The sequence below is a fragment of the Anopheles darlingi genome, chromosome 2 (assembly GCF_943734745.1).
Source record: "Anopheles darlingi chromosome 2, idAnoDarlMG_H_01, whole genome shotgun sequence".
NCBI classification, from domain to species: Eukaryota; Metazoa; Arthropoda; class Insecta; order Diptera; family Culicidae; genus Anopheles; species Anopheles darlingi.
The window spans coordinates 23,916,982-23,936,902 of record NC_064874.1 but is presented as its reverse complement, the minus strand read 5'-3'; the positions used below and the strand labels follow the sequence as shown (position 1 = coordinate 23,936,902).

The window sequence follows — 19,921 nt, the reverse complement described above, 5'->3', positions numbered from 1 at the left end:
TTCTTCTTTTTTTATCGTCTTCCATGATGACTGACTTACTCAGCTCTCTTTGATACATACATGAAGAAAGCTTGTTCCTTAATACCTACGCATTATATTTTAAGCACTGATAATTTTATTTTTTAAGCGACATTTTTTTATTCAGGAATATGTTACTCAAACATACCTTTTTTTCTTTTATAGTGGTTTGCGCATTGAAATGGAATACATTGGATTATACATTGGTGAGGAGCGTTTTATAGACTACGAAACAAAAGGTGATTATTATAAATATGTTATGCCAATTTCAAGTTTCTGTCTTTCATGATGACTGACTTACTCAGCTCTCTTTGATACATATATGAAGAAAGCTTGTTCCTTAATACCTACGCATTATATTTTAAGCACTGATAACATGTTTTTGAATATCTTTATTTTAAATCTTAAACCAAGTATTTAAAGATGACCTTTTTGTATCTTCCAGGTATCGATCTTGTATAGATTTGGATTGATCACAGATGATGATGTTATTGTAGGTAAGCATTATGTTAGATGCCACCATTCTATATTGCTTTTAAGATACTGCTCCCCTTTCATGATGAAACTAGATGACGAGACTGAGGACAAACTTCACCATAACATCAGCCATATCGTTGCGTTCTGCAATGATTTGATGTTTTAGAAGTTTGTCCGCAGATGTTATTGGCATCTGATTACAAATTCCTCATACTGTAACTCGAAATAAACTGTCCGCACTTCATACTAACAATCTTTATTTTGATGTTTTATTTCAGATGTGAGATTTTCACACGTTTGGCTATTTGCCCAGCATTGTGTGAGGTGAGTTCTTGCTTTAAGTATATGGTGGCATAATAGAAACACGGACCTCCTACTTGCATTCAAAATGATGAAACTAGATGACGAGACTGAGGCAGAACTTTGTAACGATGTCAACCATACTGCTACGTTTTGTAGTAGTTTGATATTTTAAAGTTTAGCTAGAGATGCTAATGGCACCTGATTTGATAGCACAAAAGAAATAATCAGCTTCAACGGTTTTATTGAAAGGGAACGCAGTTTCGATTAGTAACATGTGTTCTTCTCCTTATGTTTCAGGAATGTCTGCACATAATCGATGGATGGATGGTAAGTTAGACCACCGATGGTACCACGATGAACAAAGTTATGAATAAAATATTTCTCGCAAAACATACGAAGCCGCGTTTGTTTAATTTTATCATTGATGCAATCCGAACACTGTATAAACATTGGTGGTTAACAGTTTAGGGGAAAGATATTTGTTTTTGGTCTTGATTCTTTGATAGGGACAGGCATTTGTTTGTTAGCCGCATGAACATCGTAATTTTCTTTGTTCGTCTACGAAATTGATACTGGAAAGTGAGCCAAAGAGAGGGAAATGTGGATGAAAATCAATGTTTGTTTAGGTTAGTAGTGGGTTATTTGTTCTTGCTTCCCGAAAATCGTAGTTTCACTATAAAAAGGCATCGCATTGGAAGGCAAGACGATTACAATTCTCAACCATGACTATGGTCATCACCGATACGAGGGAAGATGTAGCAGCAAGTCCTGAGTATAGTGCCACTGTTGGTTTCCTACTAAACCATCTCATTTTACGGTATCTGGCTCACTATTTCGCCATTTGTTTGCTCAAATCTCGCGTTGACGACCATGCTCTAAATTACATATCCGTTGAGATACCGACGATTGTAATCGAGTATGCTGGGGATGATAATTTCGACCAACATCTTCTGAACGCCGTAGAATCAGGATGTCAGGTAAGTTATGGAAAAGCAGGGAAAAAATAATAGTTCCTTATCCTCTACTACGGATGATACTTCTTGTTACCATTGTTAACAGGCTTTCATCGCTACCGAAAAAACCGCGGGTCCGTTTTTCGATTCGTTTCTGCCGGTGCACGATGGTGCTGTGCAGCGCTCGATGGAGAAGCGTTTAATCATTCTGTTGCAACCAAACTCGTCCATTTTCCGTGATATTTCCGAAACGTTCATTATTGAGGGTAAGCTAAAAATGTGTGTGTTAAAAGAATAAAAAGGGTAATTCATTCCTTTTTTGGTTTTTAGAAATACCAGATATTTTATTGTTTCTACCAGTTCTCTCAAACGAACCGAAGGAACTACATGTTGAACTCCATACAGTAGACATTTACGACGGTGTTCCGGTAACCCTAGTACCGCGCTTGATTGAGAAGATAACACTGTTACGGACTGGCGTTGGATATCTCTTGGAACCTAGCGCTGATCCCACAACCATTTTCCATCGATCAACCATCGACCATTTTCCCGATAAGTTCACAAACATGAATGGCAGACGGTTAAGGCTCGGCGCCGTACCATATCTGCCGAACGTACACGTAGTTGATGTGGTAAGATGGACACGAACTAACGGTTAGGTAGTGTACTAATACGATGTGATCATTTGCAGCCCTTAGGACAGGGTAATGGTCGCTATATTCTACCATCGAAGCCTAACGTATCGGCCCAGATCGATGGTACCGAACTGTGGCTAGTCGTACTGTTCTGTGAAATTGTGAACTGTACCACGGAAATAATGATGGGTAAGTAGTGGCCACAGCTTATCGTAAATTGAAAAACTTTCAATACAATATCGCTCCCTTGGCAGCGTCGGAATGGGGTACGGTCTTTGACAATGGCACCAAAGTCGGACTGATTGGTGCACCGGCGGAACATCTAGTTGATATCACCTTCGCGGGTCTGTACACCTGGTACAGCAGCTTCCAGTATCTGGCATTCACCGCCGTCCATTCGAGATCCGGTTGTACTTGCATTGTGGCAAAACCGCACATAGTGGCCAACTGGCGAACTCCGTTTCTCTCATTTAGCGGCCCACTGTGGAGTGCTGTTGCGTTAGCCTTTCTCTCCGGAACCGTGGCCGTGTGTGTCATGGAACGGTGCCGCCAAAGGATCCTAAACCTAACTCACGCACTAAAGTACACCTTCAGCGATGCGATCTTGGTGATGATAGGATTCTTCATGGAACAATCGGTACCGATGCCGAACGAACTGGTTGCATCGGTTCTACTCTTCAGCACGCTCATGTTTGCTGGCTTCATGATCGGCAGTAGCTACAACGGTGGACTGGCCAGTACGATGATCGTACCGCAGTATGAACCATGTGTTAACAATGTGCACGAACTGGCCGAAGCGCGTATGACGTGGACCGGTGTTAGTGTTTCCTGGATCTACTCCATCCTGCTCGCTTACCAGCCCGATATGCTTACACTGCTGAAAACGTTCCGCGAGTGGGATGAGGAAACAATCGCACGGCGCGCCAGTGATCGGGATGTGGCCATTATTGTCGAAAGGATGGAGTATGGTCATTTCGCTTTCCCGCCGATGAGCATCGAATCGATGAAGGGTCGCCAGATGCTGACGGATGATGTGTACTGGGAGTCGGTCGTCGGTATGTGTAGCAAGACGTGGCCGGCACGGGCCCGCTTCGACCGGATGGTACTGGATTTGAAAGCCTTCGGCATACTGGCCCACTGGGAGTTTATCGGTGTTATCCGGTTTCTTAGTCTCGAGTCGCAGCAAGTCATTCGCTATTCGCGAGACAGTGGCGGCGACGAGTGCACACCATTACGCATCTCGAACATTACCGGAGCGCTCTTGATCCTTGCTGTCGGACTCGGCTCATCCAGCGTTGTTTTTGTAGGGGAGCTTTTGTGGTTTCGATATGGTCGACGGTTGCAGCATTTCTGGCCGCAATTTGCATTGAAACCACGCTTCAAATTCACGAATTAGCAATTGAACTGCGTTTTACTGAAAGATTCGGGCATGAGTTGAACAATTTGACGGTTTACTAATCATATCTTTTTAATCCTGTTAAAGGTCCAACTACAGTTTAATAGCTACCACAATCCAGCACTCTAAGCATCACAATCCCAAAAAAGTATTAGAGTGTAATTAAGTTGCCAAATAGTTGCAGTTTCAAATCATGTTGTTTATGCATGATTGGTTGAGCAGCAGAAGCAGAATTCCATTAGTCTTTCTAGAGATGCACGATTAAGTCGCATAGATCATTACAAGTCACCTTAGCAAGTAGTAAACACGAAGCGAATTTACAATAAAAGCTTTAAATTTGCTAAGCAATTGATTGTCCCTTTTACATCATCGCCGGTAAAACTTGAGAAATCTTTTAGAAATATTAATAATTACTCAGACTCTACCAACGATACCATACGCAATTTCTCAAACAAACCATTCGTTTGCTATCGATTGTAAGCGCCAAGGACTCGTCAGCATAAAGGAGTCAGGTCCACCATGCGTTTACATCATCCATTCACATTTACCGATTTCGTAACGACACTTTTGCGTAACCACATGCCTGGCATTTGTCTCGGGCATAGCCCCCGAGGCTCTGGGTAGATGGTAATTGGCAAGTTTGCACATCAATTTGCGCGAATCGAAAGGACACGCGTTGATATGTGCGTGCTACTACCTGTACTCAGAACTCAGTGATCCTATCATCGTTTTATATAAAAAGGCAACGCACTCATCGATGATGGTCTTAGAAGTGAAGTCCTGCTCCATCGCCGTACCTCGGAATGGATATCCTGCTAGCACCGGCATTCATGGGACGCGCTCTGGCGCTGCTACTGGGAAGTTTGCTCGGATCTCCTCCCTATTCTAGTGATTACTCGAGCGTTTGCCTCGTTCACAGTCCAGGAGAAGATATCCGCTGGGAAGGAGAAGGATCGCCAGCCATTGCTCCTTATCTATCATTGGTCACGACGACGCAGCAGGAGAGCAACGAACTGGATGTCAACGATCTGCATGCTGCCATCGAAGCTGGTTGCGGTGGATTCGTCGTCGGTGAACTGGCCCTGCTGCCATGGTTGGAGCAATTTCATGCGGCACATCAACGATCCCTGCAGCGGATGCACAACAAACGATTGATTGCTATTGTGTCGCAGCTGGATGGAAAGCTTCACCATGCACTTTTACCATATCGCGATACTCTGGAGCAACTCGTGAATGTTCTGTTGATCGTACCGAATGTTACGAACGCGTTGATCAGGCTGCACACGATCGAGCTGGAAGGGAGTACGATCGACTTCCAGTTGATCGATGAAATACCAATCGAGTGTGTTCCGTCAATGTGCATCAGCAACCAGCTTGAAAGTTACTTTCCTGATCGGCTTCAGGATCTCCGTGGCAGGCGTATTCGAGTGACGACGGTGTCCTATCCACCGTACGCCATGTGGCAGGAAGTGGTAAGAAAAGAGATTACGTTGGGGGACTAACTGAGTGGGTATATACGTTTGCGAGATTTTCGTCTTTCTCTACTCAGCCTCCTGGACAGGGTAATGCGGACGTTGTTGGTGATACCAGACCTCGGACAGTTCAGCTGGCGGGATTCGAGTTTTTGTTAATACTCGAGTTGTGCCGGCGTCACAACTGCACCGTGGAGATCAGTAAGAACTGCGCAAAATTAATCGATTTCGAATCCCACATCAATGATTTGCTCTCGCCTCCTTTCAACTAGTGATCGAGACCGATTGGGGAACTGTGGAACTGAATGGCTCCGCTACTGGGCTGATTGGCAATATCGTGAATCGACGGGCCGATATCGTACTTGCTGCCCTGTATACCTGGTACGGCAGAGTTGGTAGTATCATCCTGGACGAATGAAGCCGCCACCATGGTGACTCCTATCGATTTTTCAGGGAATCCTGGTTTCAGGTCGCCTCACTGACCATGCCGATCGAGGCGGCCCATGTGTCCTGTTTGGTACCGAAACCACGGCTTCTACCCTTCTGGCAGACACCGTTTCGAAGCTTTCCATCTAACCTGTGGCTTATGGTGGGACTAGCGTTCGCTGCCGGTACTGGCGCCATCTATCTGATCGAGTGTGCACATGACCGGCTCGCCGTCGGAGTTAGGGAGGGGTACGATGGTTTCTCCCTTCTGGACGCGCTTTTCGTCATCTTCAAGTTACACGTGGGACAATCGCTTGGGGTGCGCTACGACCGGCTGGTGGCCGGTTTGATCCTCCTTGTCGCCCTGCTCTTCGGAGGGTTTATGATCGAGAACAGCTACGCCGGTGCACTGGCCAGCTTGCTGACGTTGCCACAGTACGAGCGCTCGATCGATACGGTGGTAGACTTTATTGCCAACGACATGCACTGGACCGGTGGTACCGAGGCATGGATGATCACGCTGGCCGGTACCACTCAACCAAACCTGGTGCGTATGCGCGATAGCTTCGTGGTACACGATACCGACGATGAAGCTGTCGCACGGCTACCGTTCACCGATCGACGGATGGGCTACGTTTACGAGCGGCTCCAGTTCGGTAACTATGGTTACGGGTCGCGCATCACCTGGAATGCTTCGTTGCGGCTTCAACCACTCCGCGAGGACGTTTTTAACGAGTTTAGCGTCGGTGCGTGTCGAAAGGTGTGGCCGTTGCGTGCCCCCCTCGATGCGCTCCTACTGGCCCTCCACCAGAGTGGTATCATTCATTACTGGGAACTAACGGTGGGTTCCAGCAATTATTCACTGTTAAACACTTATTCTCCTCTTATTACTTTCAGTCCGTCATACGACACGTTGGGCTGGGCATACAGCGTAACATTGCGAATGCACGAGTCCGAGATCCCGACCACGAACCCATCCGGATCTCGGTGGACCACTTTTTGGGTGTTTTCTTTATCCTTTTTTCCGGCCTCTGTCTGGCCAGCGTTTGCTTCGTTGGCGAAATCCTTGTGTATAAGGTACAAGTGGCACGAGGCATTCGTCGTGGCTGAAAAGATGCCGCAGAAGTATTTCAGAATGTTCCAAAAATTTATGGATGGTTTAGTATCATGTTAGCATTTGTGGCCCATTTAAAATGAATAAAAGTTGCTCGTATTGGTTGTTCTGAAGCACAAAATCACGCCATTCAATGATGCATTCTATTTTCGTATCAATAATTCCGTCATTCTAGAATAATCTTCGATCCAATGTCGGCACTTTGTCATCGTGCGTGTTTTGTTTGTTTAGTAACCCTTTCTTTCGAGCCATCAACACCTGCCGTAGCAAGCGTCGCGAACTCCCTTATTATCCAACGATCAATTAACGAACGGTGGCCACGTTTAGGGGTTGCCTGAAATATGGAGTGCACTCCCAGCAATGAGTCCCAGTAGTACCAGCGCAGGTGTACCCGTCGATAAAGTGAAGTAGGCAACGCATGCTCAACAGCATGGTCCATAAAGTGGCGAGTCATCGATAGAGAACTTTACGAAGCTGATGGATGATTCGATAGTTTCCACCCAGTACCGGTAGCGATTTAACGATTAATTGATTGTTTCGTACCACGGGGGTGGGTTTGCTTTTCCCTCTGGAAATCATTTATTTGCACCAAACGGAAAAGTAATACTGCAGTCTATACGCAACGCTCGAAAACGATCATTCTTGTGTGAGACATGATGGTGTCGCAAACAATGCCGTTTAGCAAGATCGCCATGATCGTCTGGGCAACTTGTGCGGTGGTATCGTTGGCCTCCGAACAGTCGGTACACGATAAAAGCCTCACCGTGGAAGATATGGATGTGATAGCACATGGCATGCGACAGAATTGCCTCTCGCGCCACAACATAACTGAAGGTAAAGCGAAGGAGCTTCGAGGTAAGCGAATAAACTGCGGCATGCTTTGACTAATTCTGGGACGATTGCATCTTCTATGACAGAAATGGCCAACAATCCACGTCGAGGTGTGTTCCCCGAGGACAGTAAGTTCAAGGTTGGTAGGAAGAATCCAATAGGAAATGTGTGTTATACGAGACAATGAATCTAATGATACCGCGATCGCTTCTGCTTTCAGTGCTATATCGCCTGTCTGATGGACCTCACGCAAACGGTACGTTGTCCTCCGGATAGCTCCGAAGGTTGCCACGTTAAGTAGTTGGTCGTTCAGTGAATTTATTTTTCAATTCTCGGACCGCCTCGGAACTGGGATCCGGGATCGTACTACAGTCGAAACGAGGAAAGCTCAATTACGATGCGGCCGTCCGGCAGATTAATATGCTACCCAGTGAGTACAGGGAACCGTTCCGGGTCGGACTGGAAGCCTGCCGAAATGCGGCCGATAACGTCAACGACAGGTGTGAGGTAGCCTATCTGCTGCTAAAGTGTTTCTTCGCAGCCAGCCCGAAATTCTTTTTCCCCTGAACTTTGGTGATTGAGCTACTATAGGATATTTTTGAATATATGTATTCCCCAACAGAATAGCAATGAAATAAATAATTTTGCAATTGCAATTGCCCAAACGAGGCGCTTCAATGTTACCTAAATCTTCGTGAAGCTTATCTTCATGAGACCAATGTACGGAAATTCTTCGAACCGAGCCGAGTTATAGACGTTTAAGTAGTTAGTTAGTGTAGTGTAGTTAGTTTCTAGTGAGGTAGGTAGGTAGTTAGTTAATGAGGTAGTTTTAAGGAAATTATCAGTGTAAGGTTTACGAAAACTGCCTAAAAGCAAGGACGAAGTTAGGAAAATGAACAGCTGGGCTATTGACCGCTTTGCATTGAGCCGCCACAACTTTGCTAGAGGAACCAGAGTGGCCAAAATTCGCGCCTCGCTACCTCCTGCCAAATGACCTGCGGAAGGCTGAACGTTTTCAAAATCCACGTCTGCGGTGGTGAGCAAGCAAACAAGAACTTAATGTGGAAGCTGAAGATTGAACCAGCACAGAAAAGGCACAACACCTCTTGAAAGCAACGTCCACGAAAACCATAATGTGGGCTACTCAGCAAAAGCCACTTTGGGAAGAAGTAAACCGGAAATTGCAACAGCAAACGGAACTGGAAGAAAGAAGTTGTTAAAAGAACAGAGTGTGAGCTCCGGCTTACCACAAACTTGGAGCAACGAAGGAGCCGCAGAGTAGAGCGACAACAGTACAACAGTGTGCCCTGAGTTTCAAAAACGAAGCCGACGACAGCAAAGGAAAGGCAGGCGCCTACTTTGGGTTTTCCTGCAAAGGTGCTGGTGGTGATTTGTAAGAGCAGTTAGTAGGTTAGTTAGTTAGTTGGAAAGCTTCTTAGTAACACGACTAAGACGAGTACTAGTTTCTTAAGCTAGGTGGCGTCCGTGATAGTTCGTAGGTTGCGTCTGTATGTTGTTCTTTTTTGTGGAAACACCCAATAAACTAGTCTAGTGTCGTCGTAACGGCGAAGAAGTTCCAAGTTTCAGTCGTTTCAGTCGTGAAGTCGTTTTCTGCTTCCGCCCAAACGGTGCTCCGGGTCTTGGCACCAGCCCTCTGGTTTGAGCACACGCAACGGCTTTTTTTAAAGCTGCCGCAGCGAGGTGTGGGAGTTTTGAAAAAACGAGATAAACGATATAAACGATACAACGAACGAAATAAAAATTACGTTTACGTTAAGTGGCTATCAGGGTCTTTACTAAAACGCGCGGCAATCGCGGGTGGTTTCGGAGAAAAAACCGCGAAATATTCCGCGAAAAAAGGAGAACGCTGAACGAATTTGGTCGCGTTTTGGTGAAAATTGTTTAGGTGAAAGCTGTGAAAATATGTCCTCAGACAGCGGAAACGGCGCAGCCACGCGCGATAGTACGAATTATATCGATACGCTACCGGCTGAGGTAAGAGGGTATCTTTTATACACGCTACTTTCCGTTGCTCACATATTTCTTTGTTTTCGTTATAGGTACTTTGCGTGATTTGTGATCTGCTAGATCTGAACGATATCAAAAATGCTTCCCGCACAAGCAAAAGATGGCACAAGATCATCTTTGCAAGCCAGTATGCTGCGCGATTCGTTTTTATCCTCAATGTGGAGTCGAAGGTACTTGCCGGTTATCCGAGATGCCTCGGATCCGTGGACAAATCCTCGGAAATATACAAGAAATACAAACTCCAACGATCAGAGAAGAGGCAGGAGGTGCTCAAGGACGTAATGAATTTGCTCACGCACTCTGAACGATGCTATCAAAACCTAACTCATCGCGTTAATAGATTCATCGTCGGTAGCCTGCCAGCGCTATGGGTCACTATTCATCCGAAACATACAACCAATCTGCTCTCGCTGGATCTTAGCTTTTCCGGTTCCGCGACGGAGCTAGTGTTACCAGCGATAGCCAAGACAATACCGTTGTTGCCGCAACTTGTTACGCTGAAGCTACGCCATGTCGATGGACAACCTTTTCAGCAGAAAAGTTTAACAATTCTTCGAAACAGTACGGTGCAGAATCTTACGGTTGCTTCCATACTCAACATTGGGATAGAAATGCCACAGTTGCTAACATTCACAGGTGAATCTGCTGTACTGTTCCAATCCGCGAGCAGCACAAATTCCCAGATCCAGCCAGATGCGTTCGGTAATCTGAAACATCTAAACATTACCGACGTGAAAGGAATCTTTTGTGATAAGCCCAAACCAACGCATAAAGTATCAATCCCACTGCAAGTGTCCATAATTCTTCAATTGAAGAATTTAGAGACGATGAAGTGGGAGGATAAAGTAGGAGATAAAGTCTTCCGCGCGATATGTGAGACGTGCACGAAATTGAAGGATTTGTCGATTAAAACACAAGTTGCTAATGTCACGGTGTTGAATTATCTTTCAAAACTCGTTAATCTACGTGTTCTAACGATTGGAGAAGTTAACAGTACAGATAATTCTCGCTTAACCTTCGATTTTTCGGTTCAAACCAATCTAGAGAAGCTCCAACTGCCAAACTCAAGAATCGATTCCCTGGTACTTCCAAAGAGGGTGTATAAGCTTGGCTTGACGATTAGCAGCAAAAATCGCGCAAATATGATCCAGATCCTTAAAAAGTACAAAGTGCAGTTGACAGAATTGGCCCTAACTTTCATCAATTTCGATGATAAGGAACCGCCACAAATATTGAAGGTATTGTCGATGATGGAGAACTTAGACGTTGTCCTGTTCCGTAGAGGATGTTTCAAAGACTTGAGTTTTTTTGGCATATCCAAACCAATGTATCGTTTACGCGAAATGTACTTCGACAATTGTTGTTTACATCGGGCAACCTTTGATGGCCGCACCGAAAAGTTCCCCAACCTGAAGGTCCTGCGTTCTTGGGAGGATGATGAAGATGATCTCTATAACAATAAGAATGACGATGATTACTCTGACGATGATTACTCCGACGATGATTACTCCGACGATGATTACTCTGACGATGATTACTCCGACGATGATTACTCTGACGATGATTACTCCGACGATGAAGATGAGTCTGATAATGCTGATGAAGAGTGAGAAGAGTTAAAAAATGATGACGATAAGGAGTCTGATGGCCAAGATGATAAGTTTAATCATGATGAATCAGCTGAAGAATCAGAAACACGTGAGCAGGAGCGTGATTAGTTTAGTATAGAAGCTGCAAGGCATCGAAGCCCAGAGAAAAGAACACGTTTAGAATGCCACTGAGTGGTGATGAAATGTAACATGTAATGAATTAAATCACAAATAAACGATTGGAGGAACTAGCCCCTACCTTAGTTTTGATTACTTGAGTTTAGATATCACGATGTGATACGATGTGGAAAAATGGATCGGCGATATGGTTTCATCGTAACAGAATACTGGAACTGGGCTGGTTAATTGTTCCACCACACTGCGTGATGAAACGTCACCATAGTTTAACCAATAAACTTTTTAAGATCATCATACTTACTTTATGCTTTCGTTTTTTCAGTTATCGCGGCATCTTTTATACTTCGAACGGAAGGAAGTTGCTTCCAACTGGTTGGATATCTTTTCTTTTTCTTGTGATTTAAAAAATCATTTACCTTATATCCAAGAGTGGTATTTATACACTCTTAACTAGGCCAGGAAACTGAATTGAGCAAGCCAGACCTATAGACAGAAGACCAAAGATATTGTTGTAACGAGTGATCGACAGAAAAAGTTCAAGTAACTTTTCTGCGAGCATAGGCCATTGATCTGGGAAGTATTAATTGTCCCTGTTGGCTTGCCCCGGCCTTAATTGAACGCATCAGTCAGTTCTGCTGCAGTGGTCTTTGCAACACGTGAATCGCCAGCAATTGTATCATGTCTGGTTTCAACCGAAATAAGTAACTAACCAACCTGCCCACCCCCCACCTTGGTTCGCTGGTGCGTAGAAAATGGTTCTTCATTAACACCGCTTGTAAGCTGGCGTTGCGTGTTGCGGTTGCACCCGCAAACGCAAATCAATCAAAATGCCATACGGCGGTATCACCGGCGATGGAGCCAGTAACAGCAAACAGAGTTGATTGGTATTAAGTTGCCGTTTAGCGCACGATTTGTACATCCCACGGGCCATCGCCAACGATTTACGACCCCCATCTGCCGCACGAGGAGGGGTATACTATCACACGCCGGCGTACGACGCACTCCTTCGACAATTATGGTCGGATTTATAAAGAAATCTCTCCCGCCCGTTGGTCGTTGGCGTAGCCATCGATGTCGTAAGAGTGCATCGCGAATAAATCATAAACCGACCGTCGGTCCCGTCCCCCTCTCTTCCCGTTGGATGGCGTGAAGGTTTCTCACGTGTGCGCGAGTGCGATGCGCCGCCGGTCATCGTTGAGTATCTGCAATCTCGCCACCTCAGCCTCTGCCCTCACGCCGGGTCTGGGGCCAATAAACAATCGCCAGAGAAGAGAAGAGAAACAAAAGACATTAAAACGCCACCAGCAGCAGCATTGGCATCATTGGCAGCATTGGCAGCATCGGTGCAGGATAAGACGAGGAGAAACATTCCGCGTAGCTTTCACTCACCCGAGGCTTCGGCAGGCGGTTCGTCGTGGGCTCGCGAGACACGAAAACCAATCAATAGAACCGGAAAATGGAAGTGAAGTGCCACTTTTACAACCTTCCCCCTTCTCATGTATGGCTAGCCAGCGGGGTGGTGACGCATCGGGTCCCCACATCTGCCCCCCCCCCCCCCCCTCCAGGTTCGATTAGCTATTACGAAACGAAACGGCTCTGTTGCTGGCTTCTAAGCACAGGCCAGGGGGTGTCGGATCAACGATCAACGATTTTTGGAAGACTATTATCCAGAGAAAAAATGTGCGTGAGAAGTGTGGTGCAAAGTTTGGCACCCGATGCAGGCCAGGTTAGACGCCCTGGGTCGCCCGGCTGCCCAGTATAAGAAGTCAACAAACTCCCGCCTTTGGGAGTGGGTGCAATCGCTCCGGTTAATTAGCGCGAGGTGATCGGTGGCAGTTAATGGTTGCTGACTTTCCAACGGCGATCGTTTTCCGCAATTTACGATGACGAGCAGGCAGCAGCTGCAGCAACAGTAGCCGTGCTGACACCTACGCACCTGCACCCAGGAGGAATGGCGCATTATCAGTGCATCGGCCTCAGTGTCTTTTCCTCCGACGTCGCGTTTTGCGAACAAACCCGCTACACTCCCTCTGCCAAACATAATTTAAAATGGCCCCTCCCTTCTCGGGGTTGGTGCGGATGTGGGTTAATCAGCTGCAGCACGAGGCAATGCGCGGTCTGCGGTACGCAGCTAGCGAAGTGTTAAGCTATGCGCAGGCATGCCGGATAGGTTTATGGTTCCGTCCACCACCGGCAAACTTGATTTTGTCGGATGCAAGAGCGGTGAAAAGCCACCAACTTCATTAGCCGGTAGTCGCTGGCCATCGAATGGGGAATGTTATCCGAGATATTTCGGTTGTGCAGGGCGCCGAGACGGAGATCATTAGTGGCGCAGTCACAGATTGTAACAACTGTATGTGTGTAAGTATCGCGCGATTTCGGTGCATCAAGACATGACCGATAAAGGGTGAAAGAGTTAACGAGATTTAAGGATGCTGGTTTGTGGGAAGGAATCGGGATTCCTGAAGGGAACTGGAAACAGAAGTGAAAGGGCTTACACAGAGCCGCTGATGTTCACTTCTTTCGCAGGATTTTCGCAGCATCGATCCACTAGCTCTTTAACTTTTTTTTCATTTTATCCAACTTGTTCAGCTTGTTTATAGTTGATTATAGTTTAGTTGTCGTTCAAACTTTAAAACAAAAGTTTTATCACGCTTGTAAAAATAATATGCATAAAACAGAAGGTAACAGTGCTAAACTGTTAAGTAAAATGTTATGCAGGCACATAAGATTGGAAACCGAACTTATAAAATGTAAAGTTTAACTTCTTTAACTTAAAACAACTTTAGTTGCACAATGGAACACTAGTACAAAACAAAATAGAGAAAGGAAAACATTCATCTGCCTTACATAATATCGAGAGCACGGGGAGGACTTTTCCTATCGTTTAATAACCTTCACACTACTCTTTATTTGTTTTATCATCCCTTGCGAGGTAAACACACACACACACACACGACATGCGCGAAATCAGCAACTGCCGCATTATCAACCTGATCGGATGGCTGATGGTGGTGCTGCTGATCGTAACAGCACCTCAAACACACTCTTATTGACGGCGAAATGTGTCACCCATTTGGAACGATTGCGAACAATGATGCAATGGCTGCCACCGGGCCCACAAAACAATAGCAAACAATAGGCCTCCCCGCCCCGTGGGTGCATCCTATAGCCTCTTCTGGAGTTTGTGTTCATAATTCGACAAAGGATTATGTTTCCGTCCCTAGCGCACTGCGCATATCGATCCTCTCGCGCACTTTTCGTTTGTTTTTGCTCACCGAAGGGCGTCCGGCAGCTTGTCTAGTTGTCTATAGACAACTATAGTGATACTATAGTGATCGAGCCAAATAAAATCCAACGCAACACCGCGACATGTGCTTAATCGCAACGTGACAGTGAAGTTGTACGGAGACTAGGGAGTGGATTCTTCACGAGGCCGATGTGTGCAAATCGTCCAGTGTTTCGTTCGGGTTATTTCGAAATATGATTTGAAAAACAGACCCAGGTCCCAGTTGCTAGTCCCCAAGATACGGACAAGGACACGACAGGACGCCATCATGTTCGCGAACGGTGGCAATGGTAGTCGGGTGCCCCAGTGGATGCGAATTCTTTCGATGTCGTTAGTGATATTTACCGGCGTGATTGGTGCAATCGAGGTGCATGAGGATGTGAACGAAGGACCGATCGTTAGTGCGCGGCTTAATGTGTCTAGTGGCAGCGGAAGTGGCGGCACATCGCTGACCACCAAGCTACCGCCGCTGGTTAATGAACGCAATGTAAATGACCCAGGGTCACCAACATCGCAGCATCACCAGCACCAGCAGCAGCAGTACCAGGGGCAGCATAGCAGCATCGACGAGCCTGCCCATAATTTTACCACATTTCCCAGCAACCATAGACAGCAGCATGCCGACGTCCATGGCAACGGCAATGATGCTCCGACGACGGTGGTGGCGACGGTGGTGGAATCGGTAGCAGTGCTGTCCACCGACGACCCAGCGCCGTCCACCACCACTTCAAGGGCATCGCCGGAAGGACCGGCGGGACCTGTTACACCGTCCACTGCCATAACGACTGCATCCCAGTCCGTGCCTGTCCACCAACCGGCTAGTTCACCCTCGGCAGTCGGCGGACTTGCCGCATTCAGGGCCGCCTCGTACGTAAAATATGCAAATTTATCTCTCTTTTCTCTCTCCACATTTCGCATCAGTTCAGGTGCATGTTTCATGTTAAAGGGATTTTCCATTTCCACCCCTTTCGATAGTTCTCCAATTTTTTTTTTGGACAAAGTTCGTTTCGATAAGCTTGTAATTTGCAAATTATACCGGAAATCCAAACGCCCGCACTCGATTACTTAATGTGCCCCTTTTGGCACATCTTCCACCCACCTTACTGGGGGGTGTGTATGTGCAGTGGCAACATAAAGATCAATAAACTTCACCTCACTCCTCACTTTGCGTTGCGTCAATCGTGCTCGGATCGCGGATTGTCGATCGATTTCGATTGCGTCGTATCCCTCACCATCATTTGACCGTTCGTTCCGTCTTCGCTTCCGTCTTGGCGATTGCGAAATGTGATCGATCCGAGATCTCGGATTCGTTTGCTATTGGTTTTCACTAAGGAAACGGGGGATGAAAACCTCCCAAATTACACCACCACAAAGAGCATGGGACATGGGTGGAGTGCAAAAGTAACGCAAGGATCTGTCGTGGATGTCCGTAAAATACCGCCACGCATACGTTATGTCCGGATTGCCTCATAATAATAATAATGGTCACGCGGTGGTCCTAGCGGATTGCATCGATCGATGGCGGCGTGTGTGTGGTGATCTTGATACCACCATCATCGCCGTTTAGAGGGAACCTCGGGTCGTCTCATGAGAGAGAGAGCGAGAGAGGGAGACCGACCGATCCGACCGGTATGCCGGTACCGCGGTACCGGACCGTATCTCTGCTCTCCGAATGCCTTTGGGGCATAAGACGAGATGCTCGAAGAAAGTGATACACTTTCACTCTTATCTCAGCGCTCGCGCACACCGACACACCCTTCACCGCTACCACCGCTACCTCTTTCATTCTCCTTCTCCTCCTCATCCTCCTCCTCCTCCTCCTCCTCTTCTGTCCGCGGGTGCAACGAAACGAAACTCGAAAAGCAATAAAACATTTTTCGTAACAATTTGCCGGTTACCCCGTTGTTCCTTTTCTCTCTCGTTGCTGCTCCATCTTCGCTTAATTGGTGGCTGCAGCGACGAAGCGAAGTGGTAGTAGTAGTGGTAGTAGTAGGCTGTGGAAGGAAAGAGTGAAGTGTGGCTTTCGATTCCCGGAATGGGGTGGTTGCGTTTGCCTGGGTTGCTTGGATTGCTTTAGGGGGTGCCTCCTCTTCGTGCAGGAATTTAGCACGACACCCATTCCGTGGACGTCACACGCACCGGCGACCGGCGGTTCGGGTCGCCACGGGGAATGTTGATTTGAATGTCTCTTGCTTGTCTCGCTTGCTAATCCGCCGTCTCACCCCGTTCACCTCTTGCTCTTTCTTTCACTCTCTCTCTCTCTGTCTGTTACAGAAACAGCAATTCGCAGTCCAAGTCCCCTTCGATCGCTAGAGACCGGGCGAGGACACGGACGGTGCAGCATCAGATATCGGGCTACCGGAAGCGGCAACTGTACGCAAGCGCAACGCAGCCGAGGAATGCTAATGGCAGCACCGCGGGCAACGAGCCGGCGTCTGATCAGAGGTAAGCATTAGGGCCAAGCAGGCCGCCACGTCACCTACCACCGATTGTGTCTTAATGCAGCTTTCCTTCTCTCGCCTCCCCCCCGTAGTAACGAGGCGCCATTTAGTAGAGACTTTGTACCGTCGCCCGAGGTGGGCGTCTACTATGGTGATGAGAGCTCACCGATGGTCCCAATCCAACCACCATCCATCGTCTCTGGAAGCAGCAATACGCAGCAAGTGCCTCAAGCCCCACGGACGGTCGCGGTGGAACATGGTGGATTCGTACCGCATGCCGTCACACCAGCCGTCGATGCACTGTACCCGGCGACGGCACACAGTGCTTACGGTGACACAACGGCAGGAGACAATCGCTGGTATACGGGGGCCGGCATTAGCACCACCCCGGTGGTGCGTGGGCATCACCACCTCAAGACAAGCACCATTCCGACGACGGTCAAATGGGGGGAACACAAGTACCCCATGTGGTCCCATCCGCAATCGCAGCAGCAGCAGCATCCGCAGACAAACACCGTAAAGTTCCCTCAGGAAGCGGTGACGTCACAGGTGTCACAGTTTCCAACGCCCAAGGGCAAATGGAAGTGGATACCGGAAGAGGAAGACGGTGGCGAGAGTGGCAAGGAGAGGCCCGGGGACAGTGGAGTAACATTCTCATCCGTTGGCACCACGGGCAGCAGCACCTCGGAGGAGTCTAGCTTGTTACGGCAGCAGCCGGCCGTCGTGACGCTCGCCAGACCATCGTCGGTGTATACGTACGAGCGGATACCGTCGTCGGTTGAGTTACCGGTTCCCGGTGGTACAGCGTTCAGTAGCGAAGGGGTTTCAGGTGGAGGAGCAGGAGCAGGAACAGCGGGAGGTAATAGCAGCACCGAGGTAACAGGCGGTACATCCAAGGAAGTTCTGTTCGGAAAGGATGAACTCCAGCACAAGGGGTAAGCGAAGGTTAACGTGATCGTTGCACGATCAAAAGGGACACTACATATTATCCTTCCACTCTCTCTCTTCCTCCCCTTTCGCCACAGTGCCGCGATGTCACCTTGGAAGAAGATCATCCACGTACTGACGGCGGCCATCCCGATCGGGCTGCTCATATCAGCCCTCACGCCGCAAGTGGTCTACATCAATCCCAACGCCACGCTGTAAGTTCGAGCACGCGCAGATCATGCCCGTAATGGCCATAATGAAGCCGTCTTCCTCCCGTCGTCGGTCTTGCCCGGTAGCGTGCGTGCGTGCGTACATACGTCAGGCTATTGTTTTCCACGAAGCACAACAATTATCTGACGTCAATTTGGGCCCGCCGGGTGAAACCGCGGTTGCTCATTTGGTCTGCGTGTACGTCACACGCCGGCACAAGATGAGAGTAGAAGCGACGCACGTAATGATGACCGCACTATCGCGGGTTGCCCTGCCACCAGAGGGCGCCCCTCGCTAGCTACTTCCGAATTTTCCGGCTTATGTTCAGGCGTCGCGGTGGGCAGGGGCTGCAACAAAGGAAAGGTGAAAATGGTAGAAACAATGCGCAAACTGGACGCAAACGAACACTGGTGTGCAATCTCTGGTGTGGAGAGAGAGAGAGACAGAGAGAGATGCCCTGGCGTGATGAAGTCCAATTGTTTTGCGAAGAAGAAGAAGAAGAAGAAGAAGAAGAAAAGACGTAGCGGCACGTTGACGTCGTTGGTTACCTCCCGTCCCCTCCCCTTTCCCCCTTTTCACTCCACTCCGTTGAACGGTGATTTTGTTCGTCGAAAGTGAAAACGTGTTTCCAGTGCTTCCGCTGTTGTTGCCATGGTGGCGACCACGGCCACCGCGGTCTCAGCCGGTGTTTCGCACAACCGAGCGCGTATTTGCAGCGAACGTACCCGCCCGCCCGGCAGTGAACCGCGTTTTCCTTTCTAGGTAGTTCCTCGCCTGCATTCCCACAAATGCTCTACCAACCATTCCGGCCAGGCGCCTCCATATTACCAGTAGGAGTGTGGGCAGGTTACATCAGTTATGAAAGATGAATGAACCACGTGAACCGGCGGCCGCGATCGACCGCGAATAGCTCGGTTCGGTCCCGCGGTCCGATTTCACTCATACAGAGCCACAGCAGCGGCGTTGCGTGGCGCTTGCAGTGCAGGCTAGGTATCCCCCGGTGCCCTGGGGGGGGGGGTGCTTTTAAAACGAATCATAATTCCACAGAAGCAGAAGAAGGGGAAGGCTAGGCTAGGAGGCAGAGATGATAGACACGGATGATTACGCGGTTTCCGCATTGCATAGTGGGACCCCGCGACGGTCATGGCTCATGGCGTAACGTAGGGGTCGTGGTCATCGCGGACATCGGCTCGGACCCTTCCCCCCCCCGCTCCACGCGTCGGGGGTCAACCGCGTTCGCTTCTGCTGCTGAGATCTGATCTAACCTTACTTATCGGTTCCTTTTTTTTTCTTCTGTCTTACAGACCACCACAGAGTACCCAGCTGCAGACACCGTCCCCGGTCAGTGGTGCCGGTTTATCGAGCGGTGGACTACGTCAGCGGAGCCTAGACGCGACCGGCGTGCCCGATCCGATCGGTGCAATTCAACTCTTCCAGAAGCTGATGGCCCTGGAGCGTGACGCGGAGCAGGCGGTGGTGGCGGCGGCGGCGGCGGCGGCGGCGGCGGCACCGAACGGTGACGTTTCGAATCGTTTAATGAATGCCGCCGTCACCGCCACCGCCAACCGGTTGCAGCACTGCGACTGGATGCTGCTCTGCCAGCTCGTCCACCAGCGCCAAAGTCCGGAGTCGGTGGCCGTGCGCCGGATGCTGTGGAAAATGGCCAACGAGTAA

The 19,921-nt window shown here is 48.3% G+C and overlaps 5 protein-coding genes and 1 long non-coding RNA gene across 7 annotated transcripts in view; all 6 read left to right on the top strand.

The window, feature by feature from the left end:
• LOC125951743 (uncharacterized) overlaps positions 1-1,247 on the top strand; it is a 1,905-nt gene extending 658 nt beyond the window's left edge. For both annotated transcript variants that reach the window (XR_007468791.1, XR_007468790.1), the window contains exons 4-7: positions 184-257; positions 464-515; positions 774-819; positions 1,096-1,247. This is a non-coding gene — a long non-coding RNA (uncharacterized LOC125951743). The remainder of the gene's footprint in view (positions 1-183; positions 258-463; positions 516-773; positions 820-1,095) is intronic.
• A 1,070-nt stretch (positions 1,248-2,317) lies between these two features.
• LOC125952242 (uncharacterized) lies at positions 2,318-3,911 on the top strand. The gene is made up of 4 exons (XM_049681595.1): positions 2,318-2,383; positions 2,443-2,575; positions 2,641-3,689; positions 3,870-3,911. Exons 1-4 carry the CDS (start codon positions 2,318-2,320, stop codon positions 3,909-3,911), a joined length of 1,290 nt encoding a protein of 429 aa, XP_049537552.1.
• Positions 3,912-4,585: 674 nt separating this feature from the next.
• On the top strand, positions 4,586-6,615 carry LOC125952240 (uncharacterized). Its single transcript, XM_049681592.1, has 5 exons — positions 4,586-5,254; positions 5,332-5,471; positions 5,537-5,645; positions 5,724-6,426; positions 6,578-6,615. Exons 1-5 carry the CDS (start codon positions 4,586-4,588, stop codon positions 6,613-6,615), a joined length of 1,659 nt encoding a protein of 552 aa, XP_049537549.1.
• An 805-nt stretch (positions 6,616-7,420) lies between these two features.
• Positions 7,421-8,239, top strand: LOC125951437 (general odorant-binding protein 72-like). The gene is made up of 4 exons (XM_049680281.1): positions 7,421-7,628; positions 7,712-7,764; positions 7,846-7,881; positions 7,998-8,239. The coding sequence occupies exons 1-4, from the start codon at positions 7,448-7,450 to the stop codon at positions 8,190-8,192; spliced, it is 465 nt and encodes a 154-aa protein (XP_049536238.1). The 5' UTR covers positions 7,421-7,447; the 3' UTR covers positions 8,193-8,239.
• Positions 8,240-9,474: 1,235 nt separating this feature from the next.
• Positions 9,475-11,487, top strand: LOC125951910 (uncharacterized). The gene is made up of 2 exons (XM_049681050.1): positions 9,475-9,620; positions 9,686-11,487. Exons 1-2 carry the CDS (start codon positions 9,549-9,551, stop codon positions 11,261-11,263), a joined length of 1,650 nt encoding a protein of 549 aa, XP_049537007.1. The 5' UTR covers positions 9,475-9,548; the 3' UTR covers positions 11,264-11,487.
• Positions 11,488-14,937: 3,450 nt separating this feature from the next.
• On the top strand, positions 14,938-19,921 carry LOC125952236 (mucin-19-like). The gene is made up of 5 exons (XM_049681588.1): positions 14,938-15,536; positions 16,944-17,114; positions 17,203-18,045; positions 18,136-18,252; positions 19,552-19,921. The coding sequence occupies exons 1-5, from the start codon at positions 14,938-14,940 to the stop codon at positions 19,919-19,921; spliced, it is 2,100 nt and encodes a 699-aa protein (XP_049537545.1).